The sequence below is a fragment of the Bombina bombina genome, chromosome 4, assembly GCF_027579735.1.
Source record: "Bombina bombina isolate aBomBom1 chromosome 4, aBomBom1.pri, whole genome shotgun sequence".
NCBI classification, from domain to species: domain Eukaryota; kingdom Metazoa; phylum Chordata; class Amphibia; order Anura; family Bombinatoridae; genus Bombina; species Bombina bombina.
The window spans coordinates 387,610,340-387,628,957 of record NC_069502.1 but is presented as its reverse complement, the minus strand read 5'-3'; the positions used below and the strand labels follow the sequence as shown (position 1 = coordinate 387,628,957).

The 18,618-nt window shown below is 41.8% G+C and overlaps 1 protein-coding gene across 1 annotated transcript in view; it reads right to left on the bottom strand.

Moving 5' to 3' along the window:
* The window catches only part of PIK3CA (phosphatidylinositol-4,5-bisphosphate 3-kinase catalytic subunit alpha), a 369,462-nt gene that overhangs the window by 204,541 nt on the left and 146,303 nt on the right, over positions 1-18,618 (bottom strand). Inside the window, exons 6-9 of the mRNA XM_053710159.1 lie at positions 11,446-11,691; positions 11,283-11,368; positions 10,348-10,399; positions 4,206-4,214 (exon numbers count right to left, since the gene is read on the bottom strand). Of these exons, the coding sequence (XP_053566134.1) occupies positions 4,206-4,214; positions 10,348-10,399; positions 11,283-11,368; positions 11,446-11,691 (393 nt within the window). The remainder of the gene's footprint in view (positions 1-4,205; positions 4,215-10,347; positions 10,400-11,282; positions 11,369-11,445; positions 11,692-18,618) is intronic.

The following is an 18,618-nucleotide window of genomic DNA, read 5'->3' as shown; positions in this document are numbered from 1 at the left end:
CCATCAGATCCACTTCTGGTTTGCCCCATAGTTGAATCAGCTGGGCAAATACCTCCGGATGGAGCTCCCACTCCCCCGGATGAAAAGTCTGCCGACTTAGAAAATCCGCCTCCCAGTTCTCTACACCTGGGATATGGATAACTGAGAGATGGCAAGAGTGAAACTCTGCCCATAGAATTATCTTTGAAACCTCCAACATTGCCAGGGGGCTTCTTGTCCCCCCCTGATGGTTGATATAGGCTACAGTCGTGATATTGACCGACTGAAATCTGATGAACCTGACCGCAGCTAGTTGAGGCCAAGCCTGAAGAGCATTGAATATCGCTCTCAGTTCCAGAATGTTTATCGGAAGGAGGGCTTCCTCCTGAGTCCACGAACCCTGAGCCTTCAGGGAGATCCAGACTGCGGCCCAGCCCAGAAGGCTGGCATCTGTCGTGACTATAGTCCACTCTGGCCTGCGGAAACTCATTCCCCTGGACAGATGGACCCGAGAGAACCACCAGAGAAGAGAATCCCTGGTCTCTTGATCCAGATTTAGCAGAGGGGACAAATCTGTGTAATCCCCATTCCACTGATTGAGCATGCAAAGTTGCAGAGGTCTGAGATGTAGGTGGGCAAACGGAACTATGTCCATTGCCGCTACCATTAGGCCGATTACTTCCATACACTGAGCCACTGACGGCCGAGAAGTGGAATGAAGAGCACGGCAGGAAGTTAGAAGCTTTGATAACCTGACCTCTGTCAGAAAAATTTTCATTTCTACTGAATCAGTGTTCCTAGGAAGGAAACTCTTGTGAGAGGGGAGAGAGAACTCTTTTCTTCGTTCACCTTCCACCCGTGATACCTCAGAAAGGCCAGAACAATGTCCGTATGGGACTTGGCGATTTGAAAAGTCGACGCCTGTATCAGAATGTCGTCTAGGTAAGGAGCCAACGCTATGCCCCGTGGCCTTAGAACCGCCAGTAGGGACCCTAGAACCTTCGTAAAGATTCTTGGTGCCGTGGCTAACCCGAAGGGAAGAGCCACAAACTGGTAATGCCTGTCTAAGAAGGCGAACCTGAGGAACTGATGATGATCTCTGTGAATCGAAATGTCGAGATAAGCATCCTTTAAGTCCACGGTAGTCATATATTGACCCTCCTGGATCATAGGGAGGATGGTTCGGATAGTCTCCATCTTGAAGGATGGGACCCTGAGAAATTTGTTTAGGATCTTGAGATCCAAGATTGGTCTGAAAGTTCCCTCTTTTTTGGGAACTATAAACAGATTTGAATAGAAGCCCTGCCCCTGTTCCTGCTTTGGAACCCGGGTGGATCACTCCCATAACCAGCAGGTCTTGAACACAACGCAAGAATGCCTCTCTCTTTATCTGGTTTACAGATAATTGTGAGAGATGAAATCTCCCCTTTGGAGATGAAGCTTTGAAGTCCAGAATATATCCCTGGGAAACAATCTCTAATGCCCAGGGATCCTGGACGTCTCTTGCCCAAGCCTGGGCGAAGAGAGAGAGTCTGCCCCCCCCACTAGATCCCGTCCCGGATCAGGGGCTACTCCTTCATGCTGTCTTAGAGGCAGCCGCAGGTTTCTTGGTCTGCTTCCCCTTATTCCAAGCCTGGTTAGGTCTCCAGACTGGTTTGGACTGGGCGAAATTTCCCTCTTGTTTTGCATTAGAGGAAACTGAAGCTGCGCCACTCTTGAAGTTTCGAAAGGAACGAAAATTATTCTGTTTGGTTCTTAACTTATTGGACCTATCCTGAGGAAGGGCGTGACCTTTTCCTCCGGTAATATCAGAAATGATCTCCTTCAGACCGGGCCCGAATAGGGTCTGTCCCTTGAAGGGGATGTTAAGAAGCTTAGACTTTGAAGTAACGTCTGCTGACCAGGACTTAAGCCATAGCGCCCTACGCGCCAAAATGGCAAAACCTGAATTCTTAGCCGTTAGCTAGGCTAAATGAAAAATGGTGTCAGAAATAAAGGAGTTAGCTAACTTAAGAGCTTTAATCCTGTCTAGAATATCGTCTAACGGGGTCTCCACCTGTAGAGCCTCCTCAAGAGACTCAAACCAAAAAGCCGCTGCAGCAGTAACTGGGGCAATGCATGCAAGAGGCTGGAGAATAAAACCTTAATGTATAAAAATTTTCTTAAGGAGACCCTCCAATTTTTTATCCATAGGATCTAGAAAAGCACAACTGTCCTCGACAGGGATAGTTGTACGCTTAGCTCCCTCCACCTTAGGAACCGTCTGTCACGAGTCCGGTATGGTGGCATCTATGGGAAATATCTTTTTAAAAGCAGGAGGGGGAGAGAACGGCACACCTGGTCTATCCCATTCCTTAGTAATAATTTCCGAAAACCTCTTAGGGACTATAAAAACATCCATGTAAACAGGTACTTGAAAGTATTTGTCCATTTTACACAATTTCTCTGGAACCACAATGGGGTCACAGTCATCCAGAGTCGCTAAAACCTCCCTAAGCAATAAGCGGAGGTGTTCAAGCTTAAATTTAAACGCTGTCCTCTCAGAATCAGACTGAAGTAACGCCTTCCCTGAGTCTGAAATGTCACCCACAGATAGAAGCTCACCTGCCTCGGCTTCTGAGCATTGTGAGGGTATATCGGACACAGGCAATAAAGCGTCAGAAAGCTCTGTATTAATTCTAGCCCCAGAGCTGTCTCGCTTTCCTTGTAGTTATGTGTAGTGTGATAGGAGCGCCTAAAGGTGGATTCCTGCTGCTAAAAAAGTTCTTCCCTCAAAGAGAACTAAATGGTGGATAAGAGAAAAAAATGGGGTTTATTTAGCAGCGCTAATAGAAGCTTGGAAATGATGATACCAATCTAACTAATGTATTATACAATCTTGTTTATTTAAAAATTCTTATAACACATAAAAACAACAGCAAATGCTATTCCTAATTAATAAAGGTACGTCTCCCTTATTCAACACTTTTAAAAACAGACTAGAACCATATATTGATAAACCCTAGAATTCCAGGTATAAAAGAATTAATTCTATATATTTTATCAATATATGGTTCTAGTCTGTTTTTAAAAGTGTTGAATAAGGGAGACGTCCCTTTATTAATTAGGAATAGCATTTGCTGTTGTTTTTATGTGTTATAAGAATTTTTAAATAAACAAGATTGTATAATACATTAGTTAGATTGGTATCATGATTTCCAAGCTTCTATTAGCGCTGCTAAATAAAACCCATTTTTTTCGCTTTCCTTGCAGCCCTGGTAGTTTGGAGAATACCTCTGTGAGGGTAGCATTCATAACTGCCGCCATGTCCTGTAAGGTAAAAGAATTAGACGCGCTAGATGTACTTGGCGTCACTTGAGCGGGAGTTATAGGTTCTGACACATGGGGAGAGTTAGATGGCATAATCTCCCTCTTTTCAGTCAGAGAATCCCCTGGAGATAAATCTTTAAGCGCCATAATATGGTCTTTATAGTTTATAGAAATATCAGTACATTTGGTACACATTCTAAGAGGGGGTTCCACAACGGCTTCCAAACATATTGAACAAGGAGTTTCCTCTATGTCAAACATGTTTAACAGACTAGAGAAAAAAAAATAGCACTTAAACTGCAAAACAGTGAAAAAATACAGTAAAATCTTTGACATTTTTACAGTGTGAATAAGGGACTAAAGCAGCATTGCACCCACTTGCAAGTGGATGATTAACCCCTTAGGCCCCAAACCGGATTGAAAAACGTTAAAAAACGTTAAAAATCAATTGAGCACCATGCCACAGCTCTGCTGAGGCTCCTACCTGCCCTTAAATACGGTTTTGTGCAGAAATAACCCCTTTGAAATGGTTCTCAGATGCCAGAGGAATCTTCTAGGGAAGCTGGATGTCTCAGTCTGTATTAAAACTGTGCAGTTAGAGCACTAAAATAGGCCCCTCCCACCATGTACTGGATGTCAGAGGGGCCTTAAGAAAATACTCCTAGGAGTATCTGACTAGCCATGTGGAAACTAGGCCCCAAATAAAGACTTATCTCCCTCAGAGAAAAAACGTCCTATTTATTTGAAATCATGTAAACGTTTTGTCACTAAGCAATATGAATATTAACATGAGTATTACCCTGTTATGTAAGCATGATCCCAGTCGCTGTTAAATCACTGCATCAGGCTTACCTCAAATATACAAGGCTCTGTCAGCATTTTCTAGAACTTATTCCTCTCTCTAGAAATAAAAATACTAAACATACCTCAAAGCAGGTAATCTGCAGGCCGTTCCCCCAACTGAAGTTTTCCCATATTCATCAGTTATGTGTGAGAACAGCAATGGACCTTAGTTACAAACCACTAAGATCATCAAATCTCCAGGCAGAACTCTTCTTCTAATTTCTGCCTGAGAGAAAAACAGTACAACGCCGGTACCGTTTAAAAATAACAAACTCTTGATTGAAGGTAAAACTACACTAAGTCACCACATATCTCTTGATACTTCCTTTCTTGTCGAGAGTTGCAAGAGAATGACTGGGGGTGGCAGTTAGGGGAGGAGCTATATAGACAGCTCTGCTGTGGGTGTCCTCTTGAAACTTCCTGTTGGGAAGGAGAATATCCCACAAGTAATGGATGAACCTGTGGACTGGATACACCTTACAAGAGAAAGATGAATAACGTACGGGAAAAAACATAATTTATGTAAGAACTTACCTGATAAATTCATTTCTTTCATATTAGCAAGAGTCCATGAGCTAGTGACGTATGGGATATACATTCCTACCAGGAGGGGCAAAGTTTCCCAAACCTTAAAATGCCTATAAATACACCCCTCACCACACCCACAATTCAGTTTAACGAATAGCCAAGAAGTGGGGTGATAAGAAAAAAGTGCGAAAGCATATAAAATAAGGAATTGGAATAATTGTGCTTTATACAAAAAAATCAAAACCACCACAAAAAAAGGGCGGGCCTCATGGACTCTTGCTAATATGAAAGAAATGAATTTATCAGGTAAGTTCTTACATAAATTATGTTTTCTTTCATGTAATTAGCAAGAGTCCATGAGCTAGTGACGTATGGGATAATGATTACCCAAGATGTGGATCTTTCCACACAAGAGTCACTAGAGAGGGAGGGATAAAATAAAGACAGCCAATTCCTGCTGAAAATAATCCACACCCAGAATAAAATTTTAATGAAAAAACATAAGCAGAAGATTCAAACTGAAACCACTGCCTGAAGTACGTTTCTACCAAAAACTGCTTCAGAAGAAGAAAATACATCAAAATGGTAGAATTTAGTAAAAGTATGCAAAGAGGACCAAGTTGCTGTTTTGCAAATCTGATCAACCGAAGCTTCATTCTTAAACGCCCAGGAAGTAGAAACTAACCTAGTAGAATGAGCTGTAATCCTTTGAGGCGGAGTGTTACCCGACTCAACATAGGCATGATGGAATAAAGATTTCAACCAAGATGCCAAAGAAATGGCAGAAGCTTTCTGGTCTTTTCTAGAACCGGAAAAGATGACAAATAGACTAGAAGTCTTTCGGAAAGACTTAGTAGCTTCAACATAATATTACAAAGCTCTAACAGCATCCAAAGAATGCAATAACTTCTCCTTAGAATTCATAGGATTAGGACATAATGAAGGAACCACAATTTCTCTACTAATGTTGTTAGAATTCACAACCTTAGGAAAAAAATTCAAAAGAAGTTCGCAGCACCGCCTTATCCTGATGCAAAATCAGAAAAGGAGACTCACAAAAAAGAGTAGATAATTCAGAGACTCTTCTGGCAGAAGAGATGGCCAAAAGAAACAAAACTTTCCAAGAAAGTAATATAACGACCAAAGAATGCATGGGTTCAAAAGGAGGAGCTTGAAGAGCCCCCAGAACCAAATTCAAACTCCAAGGAGGAGAAATTGACTTAATGACAAGTTTTATACGAACCAAATGTACAAAACAATGAATATCAGGAAGATTAGCAATCCTTCTGTGAAAAAGAACAGAAAGAGCAGAGATTTGTCTTTCAAGAAACTTGCGGACAAACCTTTATCTAAACCATCATGAAGAAATATAAGTCTTCCAGACTCTATAATATATCTCTCTAGATACAGATTTACGAGCCTGTCACATAGTATCAATCACAGAGTCAGAGAAACCTCTTTGACCAAGAATCAAGCGTTCAAACTCCACACCTTAAAATTAAGGTTTTGAGATCCTGATGGAAAAAAGAACCTTGAGACAGAAAGACTGGTCTTAACGGAAGAGTCCACAGCTGGCAAGAGGCCATCCGGACAAGATCCGCATACCAAAACCTGAGAGGCCATGCTGGAGCTACCAGCAGGACAAACGAGCATTCCTTTAGAATATTGGAGAATACCCTTGGAAGAAGAACTAGAGGCGGAAAGATATAGGCAGGATGACACTTGTAAGGAAGAGATAATGCATCCACTGCCTCCGCCCGAGGATCCCGGGATCCGGACAGATACCAGGGAAGTTTCCTGTTTAGATGAGAAGCCATCAGATCTATTTCTGGGAGTTCCCACATTTGAACAATCTGAGGAAATACCTCTGGGTGAAGACCATTCGCCCAGTTGCAACGTTTGGCGACTGAGATAATCCGCTTCCCAATTGTCTATACCTGGGATATGAACCGCAGAGATTAGACAGGAGCTGGATTCCGCCCAAACCAAAATTCGAGATACTTCTTTCATAGCCAGAGGACTGTGAGTCCCTCCTTGATGATTGATGTATGCCACAGTTGTGACATTGTCTATCTGAAAACAAATGAACAACTCTCTCTTCAGAAGAGGCCAAGACTGAAGAGCTCTGAAAATTGCACGGAGTTCCAAAATATTGATCGGAAATCTCACCTCCTGAGATTCCCAAACCCCTTGTGCCGTCAGATACCCCCACACAGCTCCCCAACCTGTAAGACTTGCATCTGTTGAGATTATAGTCCAGGTCGGAAGAACAAAGAAGCCCCCTGAACTAAACGATGGTGATCTGTCCACCATGTCAGAGAGTGTCGTATAATCGGTTTAAAGATATTAATTGAGATATCTTTGAGTAATCCCTGCACCATTGGTTCAGCATACAGAGCTGAAGAGGTCGCATGTGAAAACGAGCAAAGGAGATCGCATCTGATGCGGCAGTCCTAAGACCTAAAATTTCCATGCATAAGGCTACCAAAGGAAATGATTGTGACTGAAGGTTTTGACAAGCTGATATCAATGTTAAACTTCTCTTGTCTGACAAGGACAGAGTCATAGACACTGAATCTATTCTAGAAACCTAAAAAGGTTACCCTTGTCTGAGGAATCAATGAACTGATTGGTAAATTGATCCTCCAACCATGAACTTGAAGAAACAACACAAGTCGATTCGTATGAGATTCTTCGAAAATGAGAAGACTGACCAAGTACCCAGATATCGTCCAATAAGGAAATACCAAAACCCTGTTCTCTGATTACAGAAAGAAGGGCACCGAGAACCTTTGAAAAAAATTCTTGGAACTGAGGCTAGGCCAAACGGTAGAGCCACAATACTGGTAATGCTTGTCTAAAAAGAGAATCTCAGACACTAAAAGTGATCTGGATGAATCGGAATATGCAGATACACATCCTGTAAATCTATTGTAGACATATAATGCCCTTGCTAAACAAAAGGCAGGACAGTCCTACAGAAACCATCTTGAATGTTGGTATCCTTACATAACGATTCAATATTGATAGATCCGGAACTGGTCTGAAGGAATTGACCTTCTTTGGTACAATGAAGAGATAAAATAAAACCCCAGCCCCTGTTCCAGAACTGGAACTGGCATAATTACTCCAGCCAACTCTAGATCTGAAACACATTTCAGAAATGCTGAGCCTTTGCTGTGTTAACTGGGACACGGAAAGAAAAAAATCTCTTAGCAGGAGGCCTTAACTGAAGCCAATTCTGTACCTTTCTGAAACAATGTTCTGAAACCAGAAATTGAGAACGGAATTGATCAAAATTTCTTTGAAGAAAACGTAATCTTCCCCATACCAGCTGAGCTGGAATAAGGTCCGCACCTTCATGGGTACTTAGGAGCTGGCTATAGGTTTTCTATAAGGCTTGGATATATTTCAAACTGGAAATAGTTTCCAAACTGATACCGCTCCTGAGGATGAAGGATCAGGCTTTTGTTCCTTATTGTGAGGAAAGGAACGAAAATGATTATTAGACCTAAATTTACCTTAGATTTTTAATCCTTTGGTAAAAAAGTTCCCTTCCTTCCAGAAACAGTTGAGATAATAATTTATTATCCTGGAAAGAAAGGGAAAGCAAAGTTGACTTAGAAGACATATCAGCATTCCAAGTTTAATCCATAAAGCTTTTCTAGCTAAAATAGCTAGAGACATATACCTGACATCAACTCTAATGATATCAAAAGATGGTATCACCAATAAAATTATTAGCATGTTATAGAATAATAATAATGCTATAAAATTATGATCTGTTACTTGTTGCGCTAAAGCTTCTAACCAAAAAGTTGAAGCTGCAGCAACATCCGCTAAAAATATAGCAGGTCTAAGAAGATTACCTGAACATAAGTAAGCTTTTCTTAGAAAGGATTCAATTTTCCTATCTAAAGGATCCTTAAATGAATTACTATCTGCCGTAGGAATAGTAGCACATTTAGCAGGAGTAGAGACAGCCCCATAACCTTAGGGATTTTGTCCCAAAAAAACTCTAATCTGTCAGATGGCACAGGATATAATTGCTTAATAATTGCTTAAACGTTTAGAAGGAGTAAAAGAATTACCCAAATTATTCCATTCCCTGGAAATTACTTCAGAAATAGCATCAGGGAGATTAAACACTTCTGGAATAACTACAGGAGATTTAAAAACCTTATTTAAACGTTTAGATTTAGTATCAAGAGGACCAGAATCCTCTATTTCTAATGCAATTAATACTTCTTTAAATAAAGAACGAATAAATTCCATCTTGAACAAATACAAAGATTTATCAGCATCAACCTCTGAGACAGAAACCTCTGAACCAGAAGAACCATTATCAGTATCAGAATGATGATGTTCATTTAAAAATTCATCTGAAAAAAGAGAAGTTTTAAAAGACTTTTATGTAAACTAGAAGGAGAAATAACAGACATAGCCTTAATGGATTTAAAAAATAAAATCTCTTATGTTTATCAGGAACACTCTGAAAATTAGATGTTGACGGAACAGCAACAGGTAATGTAACAGTACTAAAGGAAATTTTATCTGCATTAATAAGTTTGTCATGACATGCAATACAAACAACAGCTGGAGAAACAGATACCAAAAATTATAGCAGATACACTTAGCTTGGTAGCTCCAGCACTAGACAGCGATTTTCCTGTAGTATCTTCTGACTCAGATGCAACGTGAGACATCTAGCAATATGTAAGAGAAAAAACAACATATAAAGCAAAATTGATCAAATTCCTTAAATGACAGTTTCAGGAATGGGAAAAAATGCCAAAGAACAAGCTTCTAGCAACCAGAAGCAATGAAAAAATAAGACTTAAATAATGTGGAGACAAAAGCGACGCCCTTATTTTTTAGCGCCAAATAAGACGCCCACATTATTTGGCGCCTAAATGCTTTTGGCGCCAAAAATGACGCCACATCCGGAATGCCGACATTTTTGGCGCAAAATAACGTCAAAAAATGACGCAACTTCCGGCGACATGTATGACGCCGGAAACGGAAAAGAATTTTTGCGCCAAAAAAGTCAGCGCCAAAAATGACGCAATAAAATGAAGCATTTTCAGCCCCCGCGAGCCTAACAGCCCACAGGAAAAAAAGAGTCAAATTGAAGGTAAGAAAAAATGATTAATTCAAATGCATTATCCCAAATATGAAACTGACTGTCTGAAAAATAAGGAAAGTTGAACATTCTGAGTCAAGGCAAATAAATGTTTGAATACATATATTTAGAACTTTATAAACAAAGTGCCCAACCATAGCTTAGAGTGTCACAGAAAATAAGATTTACTTACCCCAGGACACTCATCTACATGTTTGTAGAAAGCCAAACCAGTACTGAAACGAGAATCAGCAGAGGTAATGGTATATATAAGAGTATATCGTCGATCTGAAAAGGGAGGTAAGAGATGAATCTCTACGACCGATAACAGAGAACCTATGAAATAGACCCCGTAGAAGGAGATCACTGCATTCAAATAGGCAATACTCTCCTCACATCCCTCTGACATTCACTGCACGCTGAGAGGAAAACCGGGCTCCAACTTGCTGCTGAGCGCATATCTAGCACAAACTTACTTCACCACCTCCATCGGAGGCAAAGTTTGTAAAACTGAATTGTGGGTGTGGTGAGGGGTGTATTTATAGGCATTTTAAGGTTTGGGAAACTTTGCCCCTCCTGGTAGGAATGTATATCCCATACGTCACTAGCTCATGGACTCTTGCTAATTACATGAAAGAAACAAAGCACACTAAATAGCCTAATAGTGTGCTCAAAACAGCAAAAGAACACAGGTTTAATTAACGTGATCAAATAGACTGAAAGCGCAGCGAGATACTCGCATGCAGAAAAAACCCTACGTGTGCTATTCTGACTGACTGATATGTGCAAACCCAACATGCACAAACTTAATAGGCTGTCATGCGCAAAAAAATTAAAGGGAAAATGCCTTATATGCTTAAAGAAGCCAAAATATAAATATATACACTAATATAGCCCTAGAATATAGAATACAAAAACTAAATAGCCCATTAGGCTTAGATGAGTGCCAGAAATATAAATTTAAAAATTGTACTTACCCATGAGCACCCAATTACTGGAAGATAAAGTGGAATCCAGTAGAAAGTCAAACCAGTGGAAATGAAATAGGAGTATACCGACAACCCAACAGAGGAGCCGGATGACAGGTCCCCACAACACCTGTGGGGTGTAATTGTGCCACTACCCAATATATCCCTCCGTCATTCAGCAGCACTATGAGAGGAAATTGAGCCTCAACTCAGTCTCAAAAACCCCTCTAAAAAAAAGGATCTGGAGCACCTTCATGCTTCACCTACCTCCAGTGGAGGCAAATACAAGATTAGTTTCTAGTAAGGTTTAAGGGGTTTTATAAAGCTCTTGGGGGTTGGATATCTTTGCCTCCTCCTAGTGTTCAGGAATAGTAATGCCCAGGAGTAATAGATCTTGGACTCTCACCACCTGTATGAAAGAAATTTGTTTAGGATATAGTTAAAAAAAAAAAAAAAAGTACATAAATTAAAACAGGGTAATAAACACAGAGAAAGATTCAAAGTGCCAGGAAAGATTTTAACAAATTAATTACCTAGGATTTGAACAAGGGACTCTCTGAGTGTTCACATTGTCGCACAATGGCTCAACTCCATGAAAGATACCAGTTCGGACATAGATCTAAATTAGAACATAAGTGAGGTTTAATAAAAAGCAACCAATATTCAAAGCAAAAAAATATTTAGTGACTAAATTACCTTATCAATGTCTCTTATGTTAACATTAACATACGTTGCACACAGAATTTTTATTCTGAGCATACTGTTGATTGCCCACAATGATTTGGCTGAAGCCTCTCCATTCATATAAGGCGTTGCAGTTGAAATCCGTCTTGAGTACGAAGGCATTGTAAAGTTGTCCACAGGAATCTGGTTGTACAAACTATCTTTAGCCATTAACATTAAGTTGGGCATTCGGCCAAGCATTATACAACTTCTTATATACTGAAAAAATAAATATGGAAATGTAGAATTAAGTCTCCAAAAATAAATTTTGCTATTTTACATTAAAATTAAAGTTTTCCACTTGTTTAATTACCCCAAACATAGTTTCCCCCCATTTTTCTTATTAGTGCAGAACAAGCTTTATTTCAGAGCACAAACTTGATTTTAAAGGGACATTCCAGCCAAAATTGAAATCTGCATGGATGCATTTCAGTTTCAATAGAAGCATTTTTGTAATATACATGTAATAGCAAAAATGCTTCTTATAAAAGCTATAGCTGTTTCAAAAGAGTATTTAAGTATGCACCGTGCACCAGCATTTTAAACACAGCACTTTCATCATCTGGTCATGACTCAATTTGTTAATTGCAGGCATGATACAAGGCTCACTGGTGCTCTGCAGTATTTAAAATGCTAGTGCACTGAGAATATCTAGCTATGCTTCACAAGCATGTGCAAAGAAAAATGTTAAGTCTAAAACCGTGATAACTTTTACTAGAAGCATTTTTGACAATACATGAACATGTATATTGCAGAATGTTTATATTCAAAGATGTAATTAATCTATGTGCATTTAAAATTTGACCGTAATGTTCCTTTAACCCATTGCTACGAATATATACACGTTGTGCGGTACTGTGCTTATCGTACTCCATGAGATATACATACATACACACTCACACATGTTGTAGCTGTAGGAAGATCCAGCAGTCTTGGCTGTTAAGTGACAGCCAAGAGCTGAAGTTCATGAGCTCATGGCATCTGCCTGCATATGGAACCAGAATGCGATTGGTGCTCCGGTTCCATATTAAGGCAGATGCCAGATCGTTTCAAAAGGTGAAACTGTGTGCGTCACCGTCTGTAACCATAATCTGCTGATGCCGGCGGGAGGTGTGGAAGGGAATCTGGGAGGGCGTTCCAGCAGAGGGAGGGCGATACACTGAGGAAAAAGCAATAAAGGAAGAGGGAGGGATGGGCAGCTACACTACAGAAAGAAAAGTGTGAGGGATCTATAAATAATGATTGCGGGAGGGGGGGGGCACTACACTAAATTTAAAAAAAAATGTAAAAATATTTTAAAAAGTGTTTTATAAGTACTGGCAGACAGCTGCCAGTAATTAAGATGGTGGACACTAGTTAGAGGGGGGAGGGTTAGAGAGCTGTTTGGAAGGAATCAGGGAGGTTGGGGGGTAAGGGGGGATCCACTGCAGCAAATAGAAGGGGAAAAAAATAATTAAAAGAAAAAATTGCCTTAAATTCTCATATTGGCAGACTGTATGCCAGTACCTTAGATGGTGGAGACCAGTGGGGTGTGAGAGAGAGCTGTTTGGGAAGGATCAGGTAGGGATCAGGGGGTGGGAGGGTAATCTCTACACAATCTAAAAACATAAATTATGCTTACCAGATAATTTCCTTTCCTTCTGTACAGGGAGAGTCCACAGCTGCATTCTGTGGGAAATACTGAACCTGGCCACCAGGAGGAGGCAAAGACACCCCACTTCCCTCATACCCAAGTGATTCTGCCGAGGGAACAAGGAACAGTAGGAGAAATATCAGGGTAAAAAGGGTGCCAGAAGAACAAGTTACAATTTAGGGCCGCCCATTGGAGAACACGGGCGGGAGTTGTGGACTCTCCCTGTACAGAAGGAAGGGAAATTATCTGGTAAGCATAATTTATGTTTTCCTTCTTAATACAGTGAGAGTCCACAGCTGCATTCCTTACTTGTGGGAAGTTATACCCAAACTCTGGAGGACACTAAATGCTAACGGGAGGGCAAAAAGGAGAGGCGGTCCCCATCTGAGGAAAAAAACTAATAAAAAATGTTGGAAAAAGAATGTAAGGAGGAACAGGTAGCCAGCCCTACAAATCTGATCCGTAGAGGCCACATTTTAGAAGACCCAAAAGGACGTCACTGCTCTTGTAGGATGAGCCGTAATCCTCTCATAAACCAAGAGTTAGATACTCCTCAACTAAAAGATAAGGAAGTCGAAGATGCCTTCTGACTCTTAAGCCTCCCAGATAGATAACAAACCGAGAAAAAAAAAATCGGTCTATTCCTATGTAGCCTGAAGATAGAATCTCAAGGCACGACTCCATATTATGTAGTAAATTTTCCTTCTAGAAGAAGAAATAGGACATAAGAAAGGAACCACAATTTCTTAATTGAAGCTGCGATCTGGCACAAACCTTAGAAGGAAATCCTAACTAGGTTCGTAGAACAGCCCTATTATCGTAGAACACCAGATAAGGAGGGTCACATTGCAAGACCGCAATCTCAGACTTCTGCACGCAGAAGCAACATTTAGACGGAATGGAATCTTCCAAGAGAACAACTTAATGTCAATCTCATGCATAGGTACAAAAGTAGCCCGATGCAAAACCTTAAGGACAAGCTCTAAGCTCCAAGGAGGAGCATCAGATCGACACACCAGTCTGATCGTCAAGGCCTTAACAAACAAAATGTACGACCGGAAGCTCAACAAGCCTCTTGTGCAATAAAACAGACAGGACCAAAACTGTCTCAATGAGGAACTAGCTAAGAGGCCCTTCTCCAGACCATCCTGGAGGAAGGCAAGAATCCTGGCAGACATAAATAAGTGTACCAGGACGAACAACGCTCTTCACAGAGGAAGGGGTTCCTCCACACCTTATGATAGATGACGAGGAACCGGCTTACGCGCTTGAAGGAGAGTATCATAACCTCTCAGAAAACCCTCTCTAGGCTAAGACTAAGCGTCATCTCTCAGTCCGCTCAGAAAAATAAGAGTTGATGAAGCAAAGGGGCCTTGTTCTTGCAGATCCCTGCGACAAGGTAACCTTCATGGAGGGGAAGACAACATCGCCACGAAACCGCGAACCACGATCTTTGCGGCCGCAACAGAGCAATCATTATCACTGACGCCTGCTCCTGCTAGGTTTGAGGCACCACTCGAGGAAAGAGTGATATGGCAGAAAAGAAAAATGGTACTGAGCCTCCAAGGCACCGCTAATGCATCCATTAGCTCCATCTGAGGATACCTGAACCACGACCCCTGTGAGTAACTTGGTATTGAGACAGAACGCAGAAACTCTCATTCGGCGTCCCCTCCCAGATACAAATATCCGAAAAAACCCTCGGATGGAGACCTTATCGCCAGATAAAGGGAATGTCTGTAGAAAACATCCGTTGCGGATGACCACACGCGGAGAGTGAATCGCTGGCAGCGAGCAGTAGTGGTCCTCTGCCCTCTACAAAGCCGAGATCCTACCCTCATCGCTAGGGAGTCTCTCATTCTGACTAGAATCTATAAACTGGGACTAACCCAGTAGTCAAAGCCCTCCGAGCACAAAATAGCCTGAAAATCCAAAAAGTTAATTGGGAGGGAAACCTCCTGAGACCCCGGGCCCCATGCCTTCTTGGCACACCCTCACCATCCTGATGGACCTGTGACCGAAGTGAAAACCACCCTGGATGACTCAAGAAAGATGCCACTCATGACAAGAAAATCTGAAAAAAGACACTAAAGAGCCATTCTCTCAACCAGTAGTCCAGGTAAATCTGTTAAGACAGATTCAAAATAGCGCCGCTCCACTGCCTCAGCATACACCGAGCCTCGGCTGAAAAGAGACCTAGCAAAGATGGACCCCATGACAAATCATAACCACCCCACACAGAGCCAGCGATGGTCTGAAGGAGGTCTGGAAGGCCTAACCTGATGAAGCCAGCTCATAACTTCACAAGTCCGAAAGAAATGTCTTCATGTCTATGAAGACTAAATTAGCATCCAGGAATCCACCCTGGTGCCTACACCAGAGAATTCTGGTCTAGATATTCTACCATCCCTGAAGATCAAGGAAGGCAGATGAAATCCCTAATGGTCTTCTATCAGACGAGACAATGGCAATTGAACCAAGTCATCTAGACAAGGGAAGCTACCGCCAGATCTGGATTCTCGCTACTGCCAAAAGAAAACCTTAGATTCCTAAAAGGCTCTAGAAGCAGTAGCGAGACCAAAACGGAAGGAACAATGTACTATAAGTACTGGTCTAGAAACGACAACCTTAGGAGGAATGAAAGTGTTCCCTGAGGAGGAATGAAAAGGTATGATATATTTCCTCAACAGTGGTCCCGCGCTGCTCTTCCCGTACCAAGGGTAGAGCGGATCTTATAGTCTCCCTCTGGAATGAGGATACATGATAAGCTCTAGGACCCAAATAGGAAGTTCCCTCCCACTATGGGACTACGAAAACAACGGTTTGAATAATATCTCAAAACTCACTCTGCGATAGGTTCCGGGACAATGACTCCAAAGGAGAACAAAATCCGCACCCTCCCGAAATAGCTTCCCTCTCTCTGTCTTGAATACAAGATGACGAGAAGGAAAACTGCCTGGAAGGCTGAGATTTGAAGCCTAGCTATGACCTCTAGGACCCATGGATCCTGTACGTCCCTGAATCAAGCGTCTGAAAAGAGTGAAGGTCAGTCCCCAATGCGATCGAAGATAGGACCTGGAACTGAACCCTCCTGCCAACCAAGGTTAGACAGGCCTCTGCTTGGCTCAGACTTGTTCCGTGACTGAGTCGGCTTCCAGAAACACTTTGATTGTTCAGGTTTAGCGGAGATCTGACGCTGGGCTTTAACCGCATTAAAAGAATAAGAGAGAAAAATGTGTTCTCTCATTAAAACGGTAAAATCGCAGAATAGCGGAACCAAAGTAAAACTTTCTCTCAAGCAGAAGAAAGATTAGATTCAGAAGACATATCTGTCGGAGCGATTCAAAGCCTGAGCAGAACAAACCTGAAGCTCTAGTTTTGGGGCTAGTAATCTGAGAAACACCCAGATAAAAGAATTATAAACTCCAAAGCCTTATTCTCTAAACCTTTGAGGGAACATCACCTCGAATCAAAAAAGACGTGTCATTAGGAAGTCTCCAGAAACTGCGACAATCTAAGTTGACAGTACATAAAAATCCCACGTGACGAAACATCTTCAGAAAAAACAGAATTTATGCTTACCTGATAAATTACTTTCTCCAACGGTGTGTCCGGTCCACGGCGTCATCCATAACTTGTGGGAATATTCTCTTCCCCAACAGGAAATGGCAAAGAGCACAGCAAAAGCTGTCCATATAGTCCCTCCTAGGCTCCGCCCACCCCAGTCATTCGACCGACGGACAGGAGAAAAAACAGGAGAAACTATAGGGTGCCGTGGTGACTGTAGTTAAAGAAAGAAATTCATCAAACCTGATTAAAAAACCAGGGCGGGCCGTGGACCGGACACACCGTTGGAGAAATTAATTTATCAGGTAAGAATAAATTCTGCTTTCTCCAACATTGGTGTGTCCGGTCCACGGCGTCATCCATAACTTGTGGGAACCAATACCAAAGCTTTAGGACACGGATGAAGGGAGGGAGCCAATCAGGTTACCTAAACGGAAGGCACCACGGCTTGCAAAACCTTTCTCCCAAAAATAGCCTCTGAAGAAGAAGCAAAAGTATCAAATTTGTAGAATTTGGCAAAAGTGTGCAGGGAAGACCAAGTCGCTGCCTTACATATCTGATCTGAGGTAGCAGACAAAACGACAAACAGAGAAGACGTTTGTCTGAAATCCTTTGTTGCTTCTAAATAGAACTTTAAAGCACGAACTACATCTAAATTGTGTAACAAACGTTCCTTCTTTGAAACTGGATTCAGACACAAAGAAGGCACAACTATTTCCTGGTTAATATTCTTGTTAGAAACAACCTTTGGAAGGAAACCAGGTTTAGTACGCAAAACAACCTTATCTGAATGGAACACCAGATAGGGCGGATTACACTGCAGAGCAGATAACTCAGAAACTCTTCTAGCAGAAGAAATAGCAACCAAAAACAGAACTTTCCAAGATAACATCTTGATATCTATGGAATGTAGAGGTTCAAACGGAACCCCTTGAAGAACTGAAAGAACTAAATTCAGACTCCAGGGAGGAGAAAAAGGTCTGTAAACAGGCTTGATCCTGACCAAAGCCTGAACAAAAGCTTGAACATCTGGCACAGCTGCCAGTCGTTTGTGTAGCAAGACAGATAAAGCAGAAATCTGTCCCTTTAGAGAACTCGCTGATAATCCCTTATCCAAACCTTCTTGGAGAAAGGAAAGGATCCTAGGAATTTTGATCTTACTCCATGAGAATCCCTTGGATTCACACCAACAGATATATCTTTTCCATATTTTATGGTAAATTTTTCTAGTTACAGGTTTTCTGGCTTGTACCAGAGTATCTATCACAGAATCCGAAAACCCACTCTTAGATAAAATCAAGCGTTCAATTTCCAAGCCGTCAGCTGGAGAGAAACTAGATTTGGATGTTCGAATGGACCCTGTACTAGAAGATCCTGTCTCAAAGGTAGCTGCCATGGTGGAGCCAATGACATATTCACCAGGTCTGCATACCAAGTCCTGCGTAGCCACGCAGGAGCTATCAAGATCACCGAGGCACTCTCCTGTTTGATCCTGGCTACCAGCCTGGGAATGAGAGGAAACGGTGGAAACACATAAGCTAGATTGAAGGCCCAAGGCGCTACTAATGCATCCACTAGAGTCGCCTTGGGATCCCTGGATCTGGACCCGTAGCAAGGAACCTTGAAGTTCTGACGAGACGCCATCAGATCCATGTCTGGAATGCCCCATAATTGAGTCAACTGGGCAAATATCTCCGGGTGGAGTTCCCACTCCCCCGGATGGAATGTGACGACTCAGATAATCCGCCTCCCAGTTTTCCACTCCTGGGATGTGGATCGCAGATAGGTGGCAGGAGTGATCCTCCGCCCATTTTATGATTTTGGTCACTTCTCTCATCGCCAGGGAACTCCTTGTTCCCCCCTGATGGTTGATGTAAGCAACAGTCGTCATGTTGTCTGATTGGAATCTTATGAATCTGGCCTTTGCTAGCTGAGGCCAAGCCCTG